Raw genomic sequence first — 20634 nt, forward strand, 5'->3', positions numbered from 1 at the left:
AAGATACTCCAGAAGTTAACTATGATATCTAAAAGGTCTAGGATTAAAGATCCATAGAGTAATCACAATTAAGGTTATTAAAAAAATTACCTCAAAATTATCATTTAAAAATGAGTAAATAATAGATTTGGTATAGATTTTGGATTCAGAAAACATCTACTGAATGTTTTCAAAACCAATGCATTTCTTTTATTGTTGTGAGAAAAAAAAAGTATCCTCAACTAACAATTATGGGGTAAGTGATGTGTTTTTCCTTTTTTTTTTTTTTTACAAAAACCAAAATTTAAGTAAAACATTAAAAAACTTAATAAAGATACAAAGTATTGATAGCTGTATGATAATATTATAACTATGAAAGCACCAGCAACTAAACCTTCACTCAAAGTGAAAAAGAAAAAATATAAGCTGAATGGAAAATGACTCAAGAATCCAAGGACAATCAGCCTGTATGAGAGGAAAGTCCAGAGGGAGAGTGGTGGTGACTGGCAGGAGAAGAGCAGGTGGGTGAACAGCCTGCTGTGATGGCAAAATATATCCTGTAGGGGCAGGATGAAGGACTCTAGAACCTTGACCTGATGCTGGGCAAGACAGAGTCATTCAAACAGCTTTCTGGGACTACTCCCATTCCTGGCCGATGCCTAAGACACACAGAAACCAGAGCAGGGAGTTTGCAAAATCACCCCACAAACTGAACTGGCAGTTTGAGGTAGAAAACACTTTGAAAAGAGGATACGGTAGTCTGCAAACCGCCTTCAGTTATGTCAACGTGTGGCAAAGAACTTCCACATTCTTACTTCTGCAAGCACCCCCATCCTTCTGCAGGACTTCTACAGCCAAACACTGGGAGCCCAGTACTCTCTGCTTCAGGCTATAAACCTGTACTAAACACCCCAGAGCAGAGAGAGATGGCAGCAGCAGCCGGAAGGCTTCCAGGATTCTAGGAATGCTTGAATGCTTCTTCATGTAATCAGCTTTGTACCTCCATCTGCCTCACTGACAGAACAAGGACTTAGATGTAGGTCAGGAGGAAAGGAAGTTGTACACACAGTCTATGCTTCTGATATACTCCAAATCAGCTCAGGCGCTGTTTAAAGGCAAAGGAGAGAGTGTGCAGGAAGTCTGGTGACTAGGAAAATAATAAGAAGGCTGCTCATCTTTGTAGGCCAAACATTATACTTCCTTTGAACAAATCTTTGGGCTTGAGTAAATAGGACAGTCAAGACTCACGGTGACTACTTTTCAGAGAAAAAGACAGTGAGTAAAAAAGTACCAAGGAGATTCTAATTTGTGATCTTTTCTCAAGAACAAGTTATACTATGATTAAAAGAAATGTACTGACTTACCTGGAAAATATCTGTCTTGTCTTCAAATAAACTGACAAAATATTTATAGTCAGCATAAGCCCAGAATTTGGAATGATCATAGTCTCTAAATGGTCCAGAAACACTAGATCGGTCACAGTTCCAGGTCAGAAACTCTTCAAGTGTAGCTTCTACGTAACTGCATGTGGTTTCAAACTGAGGAGCTGCAATGTAAGAGAACCCAACTTTAAATGTACATTGAATACAGTTTCCAAATATTGTTGTTTTCTTAAATGAGGATAATTTCAACCAGGAAAGATTAACTATTATTTAACATTAATTAGAAATTAATTATGTACTTGCTAAATAATTAGAACCATTTACAACACTTAACAATACTCTTGATTAAATTTAAAAGTAAAAAACACAATTTTAACCTTAAGATTAAAGACTACCGTTTCTATAGCCTGATGCAGTAATCCAGTGGAATACTTTAGTTTATCACTTCTCCAAGACCTTTTCAGGGGTGTGTGAGTTCTCAACTATTTTCATGATAATACTACGACAGTATTTGCCCTTTTCACACTTATTCTCTCACAAGAGTATGGTGTTTTCCAGGGGCTACACAACTTGTGTTGACGTCACTGCTCCGACAGCTAGTGGACTATGTGCTTATGTCCTTATAGTTTTAAATGTCTGTAAACAAAGAAGAACAAAGAGCGTTGCTCACCAAACAGTTCTACAAGGATTAAGTCGTAACCCACTGCAGTCACTGACCAACCAGTGCACTCTCAGAGGAAATTAAGACATAATAGGATGAAGCACTCTGTGCTTCAGATAGAGGAAATTAAGACCATAACAGCATGCTCTGTGCTTTGGACAAGCAAGCCTCTCAGTGAGATGTATATCTCGGGAAGAACTTCAATGACCCCAGATTCTTGCATCTTCCTAAAGAAAAGCACTAAAATCATTAACTGTAGATATTTGTTATTTGTGACTAGCAGTAATCTTTTACCAAGATGTCTGCTTGACTGCACACATTCCCTAGCCAAAAATCATATGTATACAGGCTTCTTCCCTACCCTTCGGAGAAGTTTTCTCAGAGCTCCTGAGAGGCTATCTCCTGTGCTATAGTCCTTTAAGACCCTGAATAAAACTTAAACTCACAGCTCTTACATTGAGCATTTTTCTTTAAGTAGACATGTCTCGGTTTTAATTTCTAATAATGCTAAGTATCACTAGATATAACCCACATTGACAAAAAAGCTCACTCACTGGGGTACTCAATCGTTTTTAAGTCTAAAGGAATACTGAGACCAAAAAGTTTGAGAACTACTTCTTCAAATAAAAAAAAGGCAACAACAAAAAACTGTCTTTTGAAAATTTTCAACTTTATACTGCACATTTATCACACAGAGCTCCTCAATCATTAAGTAGACAACAGCAATTTAAAGTCTGTTCGGGTTTCCCTGGTGGCGCAGTGGTTGAGAGTCCGCCTGCCGATGCAGGGGACACGGGTTCGTGCCCCGGTCCGGGAAGATCCCACATGCTGTGGAGCGGCTGGGCCCGTGAGCCATGGCCGCTGAGCCTGCGCGTCCGGAGCCTGTGCTCCGCGACAGGAGAGGCCACAACAGTGAGAGGCCCGCAAACCCAAAAAAAAAAAAAAAAAAAAAAAAGAGTCCTAAAGTCTGTTCAATTATTCATTAATCCATTTATTTCAGAATCATTTATTAAGTACCTAATTTGTAACTAGCATTGTACTCAGGCTTGCAGGAACATAAAAGAAATAGATAATACTCTTGAGTTTAGACTATATTTAGATAAAAAGAGAACTTCAACCAGAATAATAGGGAATTTGAGGCATCATATAACTAGATGCCAAATTTTGTGCCCTAGACACCTAGGAAAAGGCAAAGACCACCGGAGATGAGGGCTGATCAGGAAAGCTTGAAGAAAAGTCTACTGTCTGTCCATAGTGGTTTGTTATTACGGGTAGAACTCATTTATACAAGAATTATTCTTCTAAATAGTGATGAAATGAGGGTTTTTTTGCAATTAGCTGAATACTTTAAATGTACATTGGGATGTTAATATTCAAGAAACCTGATTATGATCTATTTTGGAAAACATGAAATCCTTTCAAGAGGAGATGTAGATCTAACACATGTAAATCAGTCAGCACAATGCTAGACACATAGCAGATGCTCAGTAAAAGTTAGACACTATTATTAATATTTTTTATTATTCATTCATATATTTACTTGGGGCACTTTAAAAGTTAGCTGAATTGGTAGTAGGAAGAAAAGGATATTCAAACATCTTTTATCTTTTCCATCCATTTCTGCTCAAACTGTTTAGGATTATCCCAGTCATGTTTCTCCCTCCTCTCTTTATCCTAAAACCTTATAATGGCAGAGAAATAATGGAGGGGAGGGTGTGTGTCACCCTTAATTCATTTATTTCATCAACTTGTCACCTGACTTTAAGAAGCAGGAAAACTTTACTAGGCTACATTTATCTAAAAGATAAAACCCTGCAGATTTAAGAACTATTTAAATTTGATAATTTTTGAGAAGCATTTAGCATAGTGGCTGGCACACACTGACCCATCAATATATAAAAGCTCTTAATATTATCAACATCATCATCAAGAATTTACCATAACAGCATTGGAATACACGTTTTTTTAACAAACAAAAACCCATGTAGCAAGAAAGCTGCTTGGTGCTGGAATCATTTCTAAATCATTTCAGTAAGCTCCAATGTGAGCCTGACCACATTCTACTGTCCTGTAAGTTTTCACTTCACAGAATTCAATCCAACTGATCCAACGGAATACTAAAGCCATTGCTTGAGCCACCTGCCCCTAGGGTAGACTGAGGACTTTTCAGTTATGACCAGTTTTCACAGGCACATCCGTACTGCACCCTCATCAGCAGACTTCATTTTCTGTCACAGCAAGTTCTGTACTTAAAAGAATGAAAATCTAAAAATGCAAAAAACTATATGTGAGAACTGTTACTGTCAGGGGAAAATTACAATGAATGGAATGAATGAAAATGACAGACTTTTTCATTTACATAGTGATTTCAAAATAGAATCTTTTCACCCGTTCCTGGTAATAATAGCACCAAAGGCACTGTTTTCATTCTGTTATAATGACAATTTCTTTCTGGGTAGTACAGTTGTTTTTCTTAGTTTATTCTATGCAATGGAATTATTCCTTTCTAACTTGATTATTATTGTTCTTTCGTTTAACATTAAAGTAGCCTAGGCAGCTGCAACTTTCATCCTACTTACTGTCAAAATGTTAGGTAAGAGGAAGCTCAACTGAGTTTAGGATTTGGAAATAGTGTATAAATTGAGTTTGCTTTTGACTCTCATAAAAGGGAGTCCTAAAATATTTTTTGCACAGCAGTGAAACAAATATTTCTCCATTTTGTTAGACTTCATCACTTCACAAGCAAGAAACACTTGGAATGTGGGTACTGAGTATGACTTTTGATTGTTACTCCACTTCCTATCAACAAATGTTTAGGATTATTTCTACATCTGCCAGCTGAGGTATAGTATTGTCACTGAGAATATATGTTGGCAAATGAATCTGATCCAAAATGTTTCAAAGAGCTACTGTGATGTCATTATCTGCTTCCTAAAATAAACTAAGAGACACATTACAGTCAAATATGCTAGTTATTAATACTATTATTTCAAGCATTCTAGAAAAACTCTAACCAAGACCTAAAACAGAAATAAATATGTTCAAAAGAAAGGAAACAAAGTTATCATTGCTTGTAAGATCATATGCCTGTCTTACTAAAAAGCCCACAAGAATAAACTAAAAAACTATGTACATTGTTAACTGGATGGATAAAAAATAAACATGCAAAAAACACATGGCTTTTATTTGTATATCAATCACAGTTTGAAAAACAAGAGGCAAAAATATTTCCTAACAGCTATAAAAATTTTATAATATTTTAAGAAATTTGTAGACTTATATGAAAAATCCAAATATTCTTTCCCCCTAATCTTTTTACTGAGGTAAAACAAACTAGGTAAGTGAAGATTACACATTCTTGTGTAGTAAGATACAGTATTGTCACAAGGTATTCTTTCCAAATTATGTAATTTATAGCACTTCATGAATTTTCATTTAAAATCCTGTTGACTGAAAGAAAAAAAGAAAAACACATGACCTAAAAGTTGCAGGTTATGTTTTATTCGGGTATCTTACTGAGGACTATAATCTGGGAGACGGCCTCTCAGATGCTCTGAGGAACTGTTCTAAAGAGGTAAGGGAGGGCCTCCCTGGTGGCGCAGTGGTTGAGAGTCCGCCTGCCGATGCAGGGGACATGGGTTCGTGCCCCGGTCCGGGAAGATCCCACTATGCTGCGGAGCGGCTGGGCCCGTGAACCACGGCCGCTGAGCCTGCGCGTCCGGAGCCTGTGCTCTGCAATGGGAGAGGCCACAACAGTGAGAGGCCTGCGTACCAGAAAAAAAAAAAAAAAAAAAAAAAGGTAAGGGAGGAGCCAGTATATACAGGAGTTTTTGTGGAAAAAAAAAATGTAGCTTTTACAAAAAACCCCAGACATCTCAAGTTAATGATTTTAGTGCTTATCTATGGATGGGAAGGTGCAAAAGTCTCAGCTCATTGATATTATTGCTTTGATATGCATCTTAACTATCTAGGGCCAGGATCCTGTTTTTCTCCATTCCAAAGGCCCCTCAGGGAGCACCATTATGGGGCGGGGGAGGCAGCTGCAGTGGCTGATGGCTTGAGGGCATGCAACATTCATTGTTTGATGTGAGCGCACTGTTTAATTCTAAAATTCATTTAGAGGAATAAAATTCAATTGTATCTAATAAAATACTGAGAAAGAAGAGTGATTAGGGAGGATGAACTGTTCTTTCAAATATTAAAATATACACCAGTTGCTAAAATAGTTTTTAAAAAGTGTTTTACTTGGGGGTTTCCCTGGTGGCGAAGTGGTTGAGGGTCCGCCTGCCGGTGCAGGGGACATGGGTTCGTGCCCCGGTCAGGGAAGATCCCACATGCCGCAGAGCGGCTGGGCCCGTGAGCCATGGCCGCTGAGCCTGCGCGTCAGGAGCCTGTGCTCCGCAGCGGGAGAGGCCACAACAGTGAGTGCGAGGACCGCGTACCGCAAAAAAAAAAAAAAAAAAAAAAAGTGTTTTACTGGCCCCAAAACTGATAGCTCAATAAAATGTCCAAAAACAGATGCTGGAATATACAAGAATATAATAATATAATAAAGATGGTTTCAAAGTCAATAGGGGAAAAAAGGATTATTCAGTAAATGGTACTACAATAAAGATGTTATTTCCAATTTAACTATTTGGGAAAAAGTCAGTGAACGCCACATACTAAAATAAATATGGAATGGATAGAGATTAAAATGTAAAAAAGAAATCATTAAGCTATTAGAAGAAAATATTAGAACACTTATCTTGTCAGGATACAGAAGGAATTTCTAAATAAAATAAATAAGAATAAAAATATTAATGAAATATTATTTGACTTTACTATAAAAAATATGAAGCAAAAATCAAAAGGCAAACAATAAACTGGGAAACATTTGTTTAGTACATTAGTACATTAGTAAACAAACACAGTATTCTTAATATTAACATAAGGAATTTATTTAAAAAACGCCCTGAAACCCTAATAAGGATAAGTGAAAGAACAATTACCAGACAAAAATACCAATTATTCACAAACATGAACATATGTTCAACATCACCAGCAAAGAAATGTTAATTAAAGTCATGAGACACCCATCTCTCACCTATCAAGAAGATAGTTTTTTAAAAACATAAATTTCAGTTTGGGCAAAGGAGTGGCCAAACAGGTACCCTTCATGTTCTGAAAGGAAAGTAAATGTAAACCAGCCTTCTGCAAAGCACTTGGCCTCATGTATCAAAGGTCTTCCATTCTTTCACTCCATAGACGTCTGACTATCCAGATATTAAGTGCTCAGCCAACAATGAGACATGGCCCTGGCCCTTACAAGGTGGCCCCTCTTGAGGGGAAGAGAGACTTTAAACAGATAATTACTTACACAACTAACCACGTGATTACAGCTGTGCTAAGTGTTACTCAGAAATACAAGGTGTTCTGAGATAAGTTAATAGTAACACCTGATTTGGGGGGCGAGGGAGGGAGATGTGGTCAGAAAGACTACCATGAGGAAATGACTTGAGCTAAGATCTGAAGGAAGCAGAGCAATTAACTAGGTAAAGCTGGGGTAAGGGGAAGTGGGAAAAGAGAAGAACGGCTAGACTGTATATGCAAAGGCCCTGAAGTAAGAAAAAGCAAATACAAAAATTGGAAAAAATGCTTTTTTGCCCCAAGTTCAGAAAGAGGAATTAAGCTGAGGAGGCCAACAGAGCTTTCTATACCATAACAAAAATGCTGGTCTTTAGCCTAAGGGTAATGGGAAGCCATCTAAGGGTTTTAAATGGGGAAAGATGAGATTTTTCTTTTTTTTAAACTGTCTCTGGTTTCAGTATGAAGAATGGCTGAGGCGGGAGGGCAGGGAGTGCACAGGGACTAGGGACGAGGCTACTGCAACCACGGAGGTGAGAGAGCAGGGTAACCCCAACTGGTGGATGGCCTCGGACAGAGAAGCAGGTGGATGCTGGATACTTCAGGTGTAAGTCACCAAGTCACCAGACACCACTTAGAGAGGCCATCAGAATGACTCAGAGGTTTCTGGCATAAGAAGCTTCTTGGATAGTGCTGCTCCTGGTGATAATGTTCACACCCTTTGACCCAGTCAGTCTCCTAGGCATCTATCCTAGGGAAACAATCAGAAACTTGGACAAGATTTATTTTCAAACATGTTCAGTATAGTCTTATTTATAAATTTAAAACTGCTAAGCAATCTAAGCAAAATAGGAGAATTTTAAAAATAAATTATGGTACTACCATACAATGGAATATTAGGTAGCCATTTAAAAGTCATATTTAATGTCAAGAGAAGCTGCTCAGAATATGTTAAGTTAAAAAAAAGAGAAAATGCAGGCTGTTTAAATTAACACAATTTTATTTTTAAAATACAGAAAGGCTTGCATGGACATATATCAAAATGTAATTAGTGATTGCCTCTTGGTAATAGGACTGAGTGTTTTTAAATTTCTTTGGGTCTTCCCAGTTTTCCAGTGTTCTCTAAAATGAGAAGGTATATTTTAATTTTTGAAATTATTTCTATTTTTAAATAATATTTTTTGAGCATTTACTATGTGCTAGGCACTGTTCTAAATGTTTAATGAATATGAACCCATTTAATCTTGAAAACATTTCTAAGATACAGAAAAGTTAAGTAACTTGCTCAAAGTCACAGAGTAAGCCAAAATTTGAACCCACTCAAGCTGACTTGAGTCAGCTCTCTTACATCACTACGCTACACTGCTTGTGGAAGTACTGTATTTATACTCAAAGAAATAACTTTTAAAAGAACAAATTATTAAGACAACCCACATAATGGGAGAAAATATTTGCACATCATATATCTGATAAGAGTTAGTATCCAGAATATATGAAGATCTCTTTTACCACTGAACAACAAAAAGACAAAAAAAAAAAAAAAACCACACATAAAAACAAAAAAATCTCAATTTGAAAACAGGCAAAGGATTTGAATAGACATTTCTCCAAATTAGATATACTAATGGTCAATAAGCCCAAAAAAGATGCTTGACAACATTAGTCATTAGGGAAATGCATCAAAACTATAATGAGATAATACTTCACACCCACTAGGATGGCTAGAATAAAAAATGGAATAAGTATCGGCAAAGATGCAGAGAAACTGGATCCCTCACACGTTGGGGTGGGAATGTGAAATGGTTCAGCTGTTTCGGGCAACAGTTTGGCAGTTCCTCTAAAGGTTAAACATAGTTGCTGCATGACTCGGCAATTACACTTCTAGGTTTAACCCAAGAGAAGTGAAAACATATGTCCACACAAAAACGTGTACCTAAATGTTCATAGCAGCATTATTCATAATAGCCAAAATGTGGAAATAACCCAAACGTCCATCAGCTGATGAATGGATAAACATTTTGTTTATCCATATGATGGAATATTATTCAGCAATAAAACGAGAATACAGATACATGCTAAAACATGGGTAAATCTTGAAAACATGATACGTGAAAAAAGCTAGACACAAAAGGCCACAACTGTATGATTCCATTTATATATATCCAGAATAGGCAAATCTATAAAAACAGAAGGTAGATTAGTCATTGCCAGGGGCTGGAGAAGGGGGTGAATGGGGAGTGACTGCTAATGGGAACCAGATTTTTCAGTGTGATGAAAATGTTCTGGAATTAGATAGTAGTCATGGTTGCACAACATTGTGAAGATGCTAAAACCACTGAACTGTATACTTTCAAATGGTGAATTCTATGTGAATTTCGCCTGAATTTTTAAAAAGAACAAATTATCTTTAGTAAAAACTCAGAGCAGTTTCTCGCAATTGCAGAGACTTTCTACTTCCCTTTTTCTTCTATGCTGGAGTACTAACTTTAAAATGTCAAATTACTGTATCTCCGCTATAAAACAGGATAATAATAGTACCACTCCAAGTGGGTCTGAAGATTAAGAGAGTTAATATGTATAAAGCCCTCAGAATAGTGCCTGACACAATAGTTCTCAATAGCTCTTAGTAGTAGTATTGTATTTGGAGTCTAACCAGGAGGTGAAAAAAATTACAATTTTTATTTTTCTTCAAATTACTGTTTAACAGACACTTCAATGAGTGGAAAATTTATCTGACTAAAATCAAGAAGAAAAGAGCACAGGCTGATTTTTACATAGCTGCTGCTGGTCTAGCATTTAATTTAAAAGTACAATAAACATTTTGGTCTGTGACCAGAATGAGATGCCAAAGAGTTTCGGGTCTATTAATCCTGCTCTACCTGTCACTGGAGTACAAAGGGGTTCCAGACACCAAAAACCCAATAATTATATGAGATATACTAGAAGATCAACATGAGAAAACAAAGTTTGGAGAACCTGGAAGAGAAACTGGGTAATTTTCTAGTTCCTTCTGAGTTATTAATAGATATTCTTAGAGCCACTTCACAGCAATGCTTAAAACACTATGAATTTCTAGACTACCAAATTTACCCATATTTAAAGAGAAGTTAAACACGTATTCTGAAGCCAGACAGTGGTCATGGACTTCTTTAGATTAGAAACAGTTTCTAATGTAAACTGTTTCTTTCCTATAAACTAACTGTTTTTAGAGTAACAGTAATTGCTTTATCTGGCTTAAGGCAAAAAATCAAACTGTTACAAGTCTTCAGGGAAGAAGAGGGAGCTGGCAAAATCAAATTGCTTAAGAGGATGAAAAAAACAGCTTCGGGCTTCCCTGGTGGCACAGTGGTTGAGAGTCCGCTTGCCGATGCAGGGGACACGGGCTCGTGCTCCGGTCCGGGAAGATCCCACATGCCGCGGAGCAGCTGGGCCCGTGAGCCATGGCCGCTGAGCCTGCGCGTCCGAAGCCTGTGCTCCGCAACGGGAGAGGCCACAACAGTGAGAGGCCCGCGTACCGCACACACACAAAAAAACCAGCTTCACATATGTTTCACATTTATATAATGCAATAGAGGTCAGGCAGCTGATAAAGCGGAGAGATAAAATTACACCCAGACTGAGCACTATAAATAGTGAGTGAGGTGAGTGAGGCGACAAATAAAAGGACACGCTGTACATGAGTCAAAAGTAGAAGGAACTGTTAGGTTAGTATTGGTCTCTTTCAATCACATAAATAATAGCACATTAACAAATATTTATTAAGTGTCTACTATGATCAATGAACCATGATACATGAACAAATACATTTTATGTGGGGTTATAAATCATAAGTTGTTTAGTCTAAAAAAATTATCTTAAACTGTCCTTTTAAAATTTCTAATGAAGTTTTCCTATCTGAAAATGGTCCAAAGAGGATTCAAATAAAGGATTCTCTAGAGATAAAGAAACCACGGTTGAGAATGTGGGAATGCTATTGAAGAGACATTATGATGATGATTCCTTGTAGTCCTACCTGTATCTGTGCTTTTCGCTCCCATCCTGAATCGTATCTGCTTGCCCTGAAGGACCTCAGAAAGATGTTTTGCAGTCCAGTGTTGGGCTGGCCAATCAAAAACCATGTTACAGAAGATTGCAGGTTGTTGTAAAGACATTATAATTTCTTTCGCTTTCTCTGGTGTAAAAGGTTTGACGTGTTTACCTAGGGAGAGAAATAAATAACTAAAAAGTTATTTCATATAATATGAAGAATAAATAGCTAATATCATTTCTATTATGGCAAATCTGTCTGTGTAATTGCACTTCATTTACTCTTCATTTATTACTGTTTACATAAATATTTGGCCTCAAAGAGCCATAATTCTTCAATGATTTTTCTCAAATATTAAATTGTAAATGTTGGAAAATATTTACAATCTTCAATGTCAAAAGTGTTTTTTTTAAAAAGGCTTTCCAAGTATTTATGTACACTTAAAAGATGCAATTTTTTGACAATATTATTTCCTAAATAGAGAATAGAGAATTATGTAAGAAATGCTGATGGAACCTACTCTTGAACAACTAGAGTTGCTGGACTCAGCAACAATTCTACTTGATATAGCACATGTTCATGCCAAAAAGACTACTGCATTCACACAGCAGTGGATGGGGAGCGGGAGAGAGGATTATTTTATTGCAAGATTTAAAAAGATAAAATATGTGCTAGGGTGGATATCAGTGTTAATCCTTGATTCTGACTGCATCTATAAACTGTACAAGGGAATATGCACAAACTAACACTGTGACTCACTGAGGATTTCAACAAATTTCAATCATAGAATGTTAATCCCAGATAGGAGGGTAAAGATTAATATTTGTTAAATAAAAGAACAAGTGGGGACTTCCCTGGTGGTACAGTCGTTAAGAATCTGCCTGCCAATGCAGAGGGTACAGGTTCGAGCCCTGGCCTGGGAAGATCCCACATGCCACGGAGCAACTAAGCCCACAACTTAGGGCGCCACAACTACTGAGCCTGTGCGCCTAGAGCCCGAGCTCTGAAACAAGAGAAGCCACCGCAGTGAGAAGCCCGTGCACCAGAATGATGACTAACCCCCTCTAGCCGCAACGAGAGAAAGCCTGCGCGCAGCAACAAAGACCCAACGCAGCCAAAAATAAATAAATACATTTATAAAAATATATATTTAAAAAAATTAAAGAACAAGTAAGTTTCTCTTTAAAGACATCTCAAGATGAAAGTTTGGGGGAAAAGCTGAAAAATGCTTCATACTCTGATCCCCAAAACATGAATTTATGATTCTCTAGTATGATCAGCTAAACCCTCTATTTCAGTTACCTAATCTGTAATTACACTTACTAAAAAAATTACGAAAAGCTCATGAATAATCCAAATTCCCCCTTCAACCAACCTTCTTCTAAACTTTCTGACAAAAGGAGGAGGGACGGAGAAGGACTCATCGAAGAACCTGAGTAATTTGTACTTGTCTGAATGTGAGGCTTGTTTTTAAAGAAAATGAAAATTTAGGTCAGTTTGGCCCTCCTTTCTCAGACAAGGGCAAAACCTGGAAACCTCTCTTAAACCAGTGGTGAAAGCAAGCAGGCTCTAAGCCCTCAGCAGCTGACATCTGAGAACACTCTGGCCCCTTTTGGGTAGTCAGGGCTCTCATGTGAGGACATCAGTGCGGGTGCTTCAGGGGACGGGCAGGTGGCAGAGGTGGGGGCTACGTGGAGTAGGGAAGACAGAAGGCGCTCTTAGGTCTCTGTGTAAAAGAAGGCCCAAGTTTATCTTTAAGTGACCTTTACCTACTGAAGAGCCCTGTTAAGGAAAACAGACTGTAACCAGGAATTGTTTAAAAAAGGTCTTAAACCATACCAGCCTATAAATGTAAGCACAGGGTTACCTAGATTGCAATGTACCAAGTCTTCCTGGACTTGGAGTGCCTGGATTCCCTGTGTATGAAAATGGACAAGCCACATTTTTTATTATATATTTTTAAAGTTTTGCTAGACCATGAAAAGCTACAATACATTCATGATAATACCTGTTACTTGTGACATATAAATTAGTACTACCCTTTGGGAAACAACTGGGAAAATGAAGCAAAAGTCTCAAAGAACCACCCATTAACCTAATAACTCATGTTAGAGGAATCTGCTTTTAACAAAATAATCATAAGCCACATACATATTCATTTATACTATATATATGTACACACATATGCATAAAATATCTATTACTATAATAAAAACCTGAAAATATAAACAAATGTCTCAAAAGTAGAAAAATAATTTACTAAATATTTCTCCCATAGTACAGTCCCCTGGTACATTCAATTCATTAACAATAAAAATGAGGGCTCTGTAGAAATGTGTAGAGCTGTAGGGACTGGAACTGATTCAGAGAGTTATTGCAACAACCAAGTGAGAAGAGTGTTAATAAGGCCCTGAACAACAAAGGGTGGCAGTGAGGAAGGCAGAGATGGTAGAGATGGAGAAATACTAGGAGAACAACGTCAAAGACTATTACGACTGAAGAGATGTAGTGTAGGAGGCAGATGCAGCTGTAAGGAAGACTGAGGTCTCCAGACTTTGTGACTTGCCACGAGAGAAAGGTTAGGAGTGACATCTCCTTCTGTTGGGAAGATGAGAGCTTGGTTTTGATCATCATCATCATAACAATACCATATATTTACTTGTATAAGGCTCTACTATTTGCTACACACTTTTATATACATTAAAATAAAAGTGCTCATTGGATCCTCTAAGAAGCCTGTAAAACACAGGTACAGAAGGTATTTTATTTCCATTATCCAAATGAAGAAATGGAAGTTCAGATGTCAAAGGTCAAAACACCAGTGATGATAGGACTATAGGTCAGGTTCCCTGATTCCAAGTCCAGTGCTCTTTCTACTGCATAATCCTGCTTCCAGAGAATTAAAACTGTAGGACTTACACGAGCACTAAAAACAGAGAGACAGTATAACCTGAAAAGATAAGCTGGTGCAGGGAAGCTTTAGATGGATCTATAGATAATAAATCCACATGTGCTGGTGCACGGAAGCTTTAGATGGATCCATAGATAATAAATCCACATGTGATGTTGGGGAGAGAGGAATGTTCTGGTTTGTGCACGTTTGTATGTGTGGTGGGGGGAGTAGTTAATACCTATAGTAGAGATTGCTAGTTGCCTACCTTACCCACTACTGCTTCCTTCTTCCTCACTAACAGAACTTTGGGCAATGGGAGCGGCTGAAAAATTACATTTCCCAGACTTCTTTGCAGATAGGGTGGCCAGAGATATATCTGGAAGTTGCTGAGTCAGCCTTTCCCCGTTATCCTCCTCTCCTATATCCTGCCTGGAAAACAGACATCATGTTTAACCATCTCGACAGATAAAAGAAAGGCCCAGGAAATTGCAAACACCGGCTGAAAGAATGCAAAGATGTCCATCTTTGTGCCCCTGAACCAAAGCCAGCAAAATTCTATCCCCTGAACCCTTTCATATAAATACACTAACTCATAGTCAGGACTCTGTTATTAGTTCATAACTGGTATAGCACCTTGCCTTCTGAGGCTATGGTTTTCAAGGACAACCATATTCTCCCTAGCAAGTGCTCTGTGGCTTAGGCTGGATGAATCATGGCTGGTGTGACTCACTGTTACATTCTTTCAGTTCTACGGTTGTAAAATGTTCAAGCTTTGACCATTTTGCTTCTAGAACTTTAAAGGGCAGAGAAAAACAGAAGCACCAGTCCTTTGGGGGTGACGATTTATTTATGCTGCTTATCTTAAATCAGAGCCAATAGATCACATGGCTTTGAATGTCTTCAAAACAGTTCTCATATTTGTACACCTAAGTACGTGGGCATTAGTAACACATGAGTAGTGTTTTGACAGAGGAGCTTCAAAGAAGTAAATAAATATTTTTTCCTCTAACATAACATTAAATTTTCTTAAAAAGTATTTAATGATCTGATAAAAAAATGCCAAACATCCCAAAGGTTATTTAATAGGAGACCCTAAAAACTAAAGTTTGCTGAGAAAGTACCAGGCCCAGTGATTGGAATATATTAAATGCTCAAACATTTGCTAAATGAATGAAAAGTGCTATAAAGCGTATGCAGAGTAGATCAGTACGATGCTCACCATAACAGGAAATCAGCATATTTGCAGAATTTCAGGCCTATCAGTGAAATAAAACAATCAGCTGGTTGTGAGATAAAAGTAATTTGGGTTCTGATCGTTTAATCAACAATGAACTGGGCTATTAAATTAACAAATTTAAGTGTTACAATTTTCTTTAAAGAAGAATACAATCTACACTGTATTAATTAAATAGCCTAGGGATGCACCCAGTCATTCCATGCCAGGGATATTTGCAAAGAGCTATAAAAATTCTGAAGCAACCTCACAAGCCTTTAAAGAATAAATGTATTTAGGTCTAAACTTGCAGCAAGTAGCAATTTCTAATTAGATGACTTAGAAACTGCTGGAAAAAATGATTAGTGATCTAGGTGTTGCACAATAGTCTCTTCTCCCTCTAAATTTAGCATGTTATTCAGATGGTTTATTACAGCTTTGGTAACAATTCTTTGGAGATGGTGAAACACCATCAAAAAGCAATTTACTTTTTTCTCAGTTAATTTTTTCTTTAATTAATGCAAAGGACAAGATAATTTGAAACCTAATTTCTCTGAATTTGCTAGCAATCTGGCTTCAGTCCATTAATATCTGGCTTGGATTTGTATCTGAGATTTAGAATTTAAGACAAGAAATACCAAGTTTTCAGAATACACTCCTAATATTGATAGAATACAACAAAGATCCTGAAATTGAAATTAACTCGCTTCTCATGTCAGGTATAATTTTAATAACTATTAATTTTAAATTTAATAGTTTTATATTTTATTAAAAAATTTTCAGAAGGTGACATCAGAGTAAGCCTCAAATTACAATGCAGAGACTCACCACAGTGACACAGTATGAACAAAAAATTGGGTCCTAGCATTGGGAGCTAATTTATTTCTAAGTATATACAGGTGAGCCTATGATGGCCTTCATCAATCTGATGACTACTGTATATACACACAAGGGTCATCTACCATCTGGAATGGTAGATATCAGAGTAAAAAATAATGAACATTTTAGACCAGGTCAGAAAAACGCTGATGGAATTATACAAGTACTACTTAACAAAATGACTGTGTTCAGACTGAAGACTGAATGGTAAAACTTACACCAAAGATGATTTTAATTTTATAGTCACTATTTTAAAATGTCAATACGAACTAAGAAAATTCTGCTGCTGATGAACTGTCATAAACCCTTTGAATTTCAAGATCTAGAAGGTGGTGCCGACGAAGAAACCACAAAGTGTTGAGGCTGTGTTGACATGACCTTGCCAATACCAATGCTTGGCGTGGTAGTGAACACCCAACCAGGTTCAGGCTGGGGACCAGAGACAGTTACATGCTGGACATTTACCATCCTCTTCCCATTTTCTTACACTTGTAACTCTTGCCCAGTTAACCCAGAAAATTGTCTTCTCCTCCTCACTTTAATCCATTTATGAACCAGAAAATGACGCATAGTGCTTGTAAGTTCCTAAACCTAAAGCAAGAAAAGTAAATCTATATTTTAAGTGGAGTTAATACTCGAAAGATTCGTGCCTCAAAGACTGGAGCTCTTTAAAATGCTTCGAAGTACCTTCAAAATTTATACCAAAATGTTTCCATTTCTTCAGCTTCCACTAAGTAAATTTTCCATAATTCAGAATAAACTGGTTATTTCATCTCTTTTCATCAAAAATATTCAACAGAAGAGTCTTGAAGAGGTATGTGGACACTCACATTCATAGTAGCACTATTTATAATAGCTAAAAGGTGGAAGCAACCCAAACATCCATTGACAGATGAAGGGATAAACAAAATGTTTATACATGCAGTGGAATATTATTCAGCCTTTAAATGGATGGAAATACTGTCACATGCTACAACATGGATGAACCTTGAGAACATTTTGCTACGTGTAAAAAGCCAGTTGCAGAAAGACAAATATGGTATTATTCTATTTACATGAGATACTAAAATAGTCAAATTCAAACAGAAAGTAGAATGGCAATTACCTGGGGTTGAGGAGAGAGAGAAAAGGGGAGTTATTTCCTGGGTACAGAGTTTCAGATTTGCAAGACAATAAAGGATCTGGATATCTGTTTCACATTAATATGAATACACTTACTACTGAACAGTACTCTTAAAAATGGTTAGATGATAAATTTTATGGTTTTTTTGTCACAATTTAAAAAATACTGAACCGTTCTGTTTTTCTAATATTATTGTTATCAAATATGAAGTACCTTAGCTACATGTGAATTACACATGCGTTCTAGCATGAGAATTTTTTAATTTTTAAGATCACACAGGCTTGTGTTTTTCTTCAAACTTCCCTGCCTCCTCCTGCCCTTTTAAAAAATGAGAACAAGAATGACATGGAGAGTATGGCACCTCTAACTGAAAAGGAATAAATCCAGTTATGAAGGGTCAGCTGTATAGGAAACTCAAGTCCATATAACTCTGGAATCAGATATTTCCTTGGGCAGGACTGGAAGAACAGTTAGAAAGGATGCATCCTTCTCTTCACCAAGACATAAACTTGGCTATAATTGAAACTATGAGATTAGGGGTAGGGGATTAAGAGATACAACTGCTATGTATAAAATAGATAAGCAACAAGGATATACTGTACAGCACAGAGAATTATAGCCATTTTTTGTAATAACTTTTTAAAAAATTAATTTATTTTATTTATTTTTTACTTTTTGGCTGCATTGTGTCTTCATTGCTGCGCGCAGGCTTTCTCTAGTTGTGGTGAGTGGGAACTACTCTTTATTGGGGTGCACGGGCTTCTCACTGCGGTGGCTTCTCTTGTTGCGGAGCACGGCTCTAGAGGCATGGGCTTCAGTAGTTGTGGCACGTGGGCTCAGTAGTTCTGGCTTGCAGGCTCTAGAACTCAGGCTCAGTAGTTGCAGCGCACGGGCTTAATCGCTCCGCAGAATGTGGGATCTTCCTGGACCAGGGTTCAAACCCCTATCCTCTGCATTGGCAGGTGGATTCTTAACCACTGCGCCACCAGGGAACCTCTGTCTTGTAATAACTTTTAATGGAGTATAATCTGTTAAAATGATGAATCATGTTGTATACCTAAAACTAATATAATATATATCAACTATACTTCAATTTAAAAAATTAATCAGAAAAAAATTTTAAACTATCAGAGCCCAATGGAAACAAATACTGTCTCAGTCTGAAAGACAGATTCAAAGTATTGATTTTTAATTTCACTGAAATGCTTCGACCAATGTATGATCCTAGAGGTAACATCTCACATTCAGAATTCGAGTTGATTCTTAACAGTAAGTAGTTTCATGTTTGTTTAAGTCCATTTTTTTAAAAGTAGTTTTGGGTTTAAAACAAAATTACGAGGAAGTACAGAAAGTTCCCATATACCTCCTCCCCTCATACATGCATTGCCTCCGCATTATCACCAGAATGGTACATTTTTCACCAAAGATGGACCTAAACTGGCCCATCATAATCACCCAATGTCCACAGTGTATCTTAGGGTCTACTCTTGGTGTTGTGCAGTCTATGGATTTGAAAAGTTTAATGACATATATCCACCACTGCAATATCCTATGAAGTATTTTCACTGTCCCCCAAATCCTCTGTGCTCTGCTTATTCATGTTTGTTTTTAATAATTTCCAAGCTGTTACTTCAGACCAAAAAAATAACACATCCTTGTGGTACATATACATACAATGGAATTTTATTCGGCCATAAAAAAAAGAGAAATTTTGCTATTTGCAACAACATGGATGGATCTATTGGGTATTATGCCAAGTCAGACAGAGGAAGATAAATACCATATGATTTTACTTAATGTGGAATCAAAACAAACAAACAAGCAAACAAAACAAAAACAGACTCATAAACACAGAGCACAAACAGGTGGTTTTGCCAGAGGGGAGGAAGGTGTGAGTGGGGGAAAAAAGGTGAAGGAGAGATTAAGAGGTACAAACCTCCAGTTATGAATAAATAAGCCATGACAACGATATAATATACAGCATAAGGAACCTGGTCCATAATATTGCAATAACTTTGTATGGGGCAGATGGTTACTAGTCTTATTGTGCTGATCATTTCATAATGCATGCAAATGTCAAATCACTATGTAATATACGCGAAAATAATATATTGTATGTCAACTATACTTCAGTTAAAAAAAAAATCACATCCTTGAAAGCAAACCCGTTACTTTGCTATCCCTAGAGCTTAGCATAGGGCTTGGCATAAACTAACACCAAATAAATGTTTTCTGAATTCACAGCTCATTTTTAACAATGCATAAAACTTTACCAAGATTAACCATTTGTTTTCTCCACCTTTGTAAAATGAACTACTGAGCATGATCACAGCAGTCTCAAAACAAAGGGATCAGTTCCATGATTTCATGCTCACCTCCACTGGTTCCCTCTCCAGCTCCCGATCAAACTATTCACCACTAATTGACTCCTAATCACCCCTGTCCCAACAGCAACTTGACAAAGCTTCTTCACTCTCAAATCCCCAATACCTCTCTCCACTCCCTCACTCAGGGTGGTGCCTTACCCTGTTCTTCTGAGAAAAGTGAAACCCACGACTTCCTTCTTCTTCACTTCAACGTTCTGGTCCACCCTGCTCCTCTCTGGTCTCCAAAGACATAATCTTCCTCCTTTCAGCTGTGTACCCTGCACATTCCACTCCAGTAGCACCAGTCTGTCTCCTCGCTTTTTTCCCCACCCTCTGCCCGCTATGTGCCTCGGGCTTTTCTCCACTCACTTCCACTCCTGGCCTCTCCTCGCCAGAAACAACTTCTTCCATTCATTTCCATATTCAAACTACAGTTGTCCCTCAGCATCCGAGGGGGACGGGTTCCAGGACCCCCGAGGATACCAGAACTCTTGAGCGCTCAAGTCCTTTAGAGTGGGCCTGTGGGACCTGAGGCTGCGTGCAGAGTGAGGACTGTACACCAAACCTTCAAATTACTCGCAGAAGCACAGACCAATCCAATTTGTATTCATTCTTTCTCCTCTCACACCCAAAGCATGTAATGTGTGTAATATTTACAGCCCATCTAACTGCCTCCTGCCGTGCGAATATGTATTATACTACAAGTCTTTTAATCTGTGTTCTTTTCCCCCAAAGTATATTTATAGGCTATTTTACAGCAAGAAC

The 20634-nt window shown here is 37.6% G+C and overlaps 1 protein-coding gene across 2 annotated transcripts in view; it reads right to left on the reverse strand.

Annotated features, from left to right (window-relative positions):
• Positions 1 to 20634, reverse strand: part of HSPBAP1 (HSPB1 associated protein 1) — a 53964-nt gene that overhangs the window by 29890 nt on the left and 3440 nt on the right. The window contains exons 2-3 of one of the 2 annotated variants that reach the window (XM_060099945.1): positions 11381 to 11566; positions 1344 to 1525 (exon numbers count right to left, since the gene is read on the reverse strand). In XM_060099945.1, the coding sequence (XP_059955928.1) occupies positions 1344 to 1525; positions 11381 to 11566 (368 nt within the window). The remainder of the gene's footprint in view (positions 1 to 1343; positions 1526 to 11380; positions 11567 to 20634) is intronic. The other variant, XM_060099946.1, reaches the window with a different exon arrangement.

The sequence above is a fragment of the Mesoplodon densirostris genome, chromosome 5 (genome assembly GCF_025265405.1).
Source record: "Mesoplodon densirostris isolate mMesDen1 chromosome 5, mMesDen1 primary haplotype, whole genome shotgun sequence".
In the NCBI taxonomy this organism is placed as follows: Eukaryota; Metazoa; Chordata; class Mammalia; order Artiodactyla; family Ziphiidae; genus Mesoplodon; species Mesoplodon densirostris.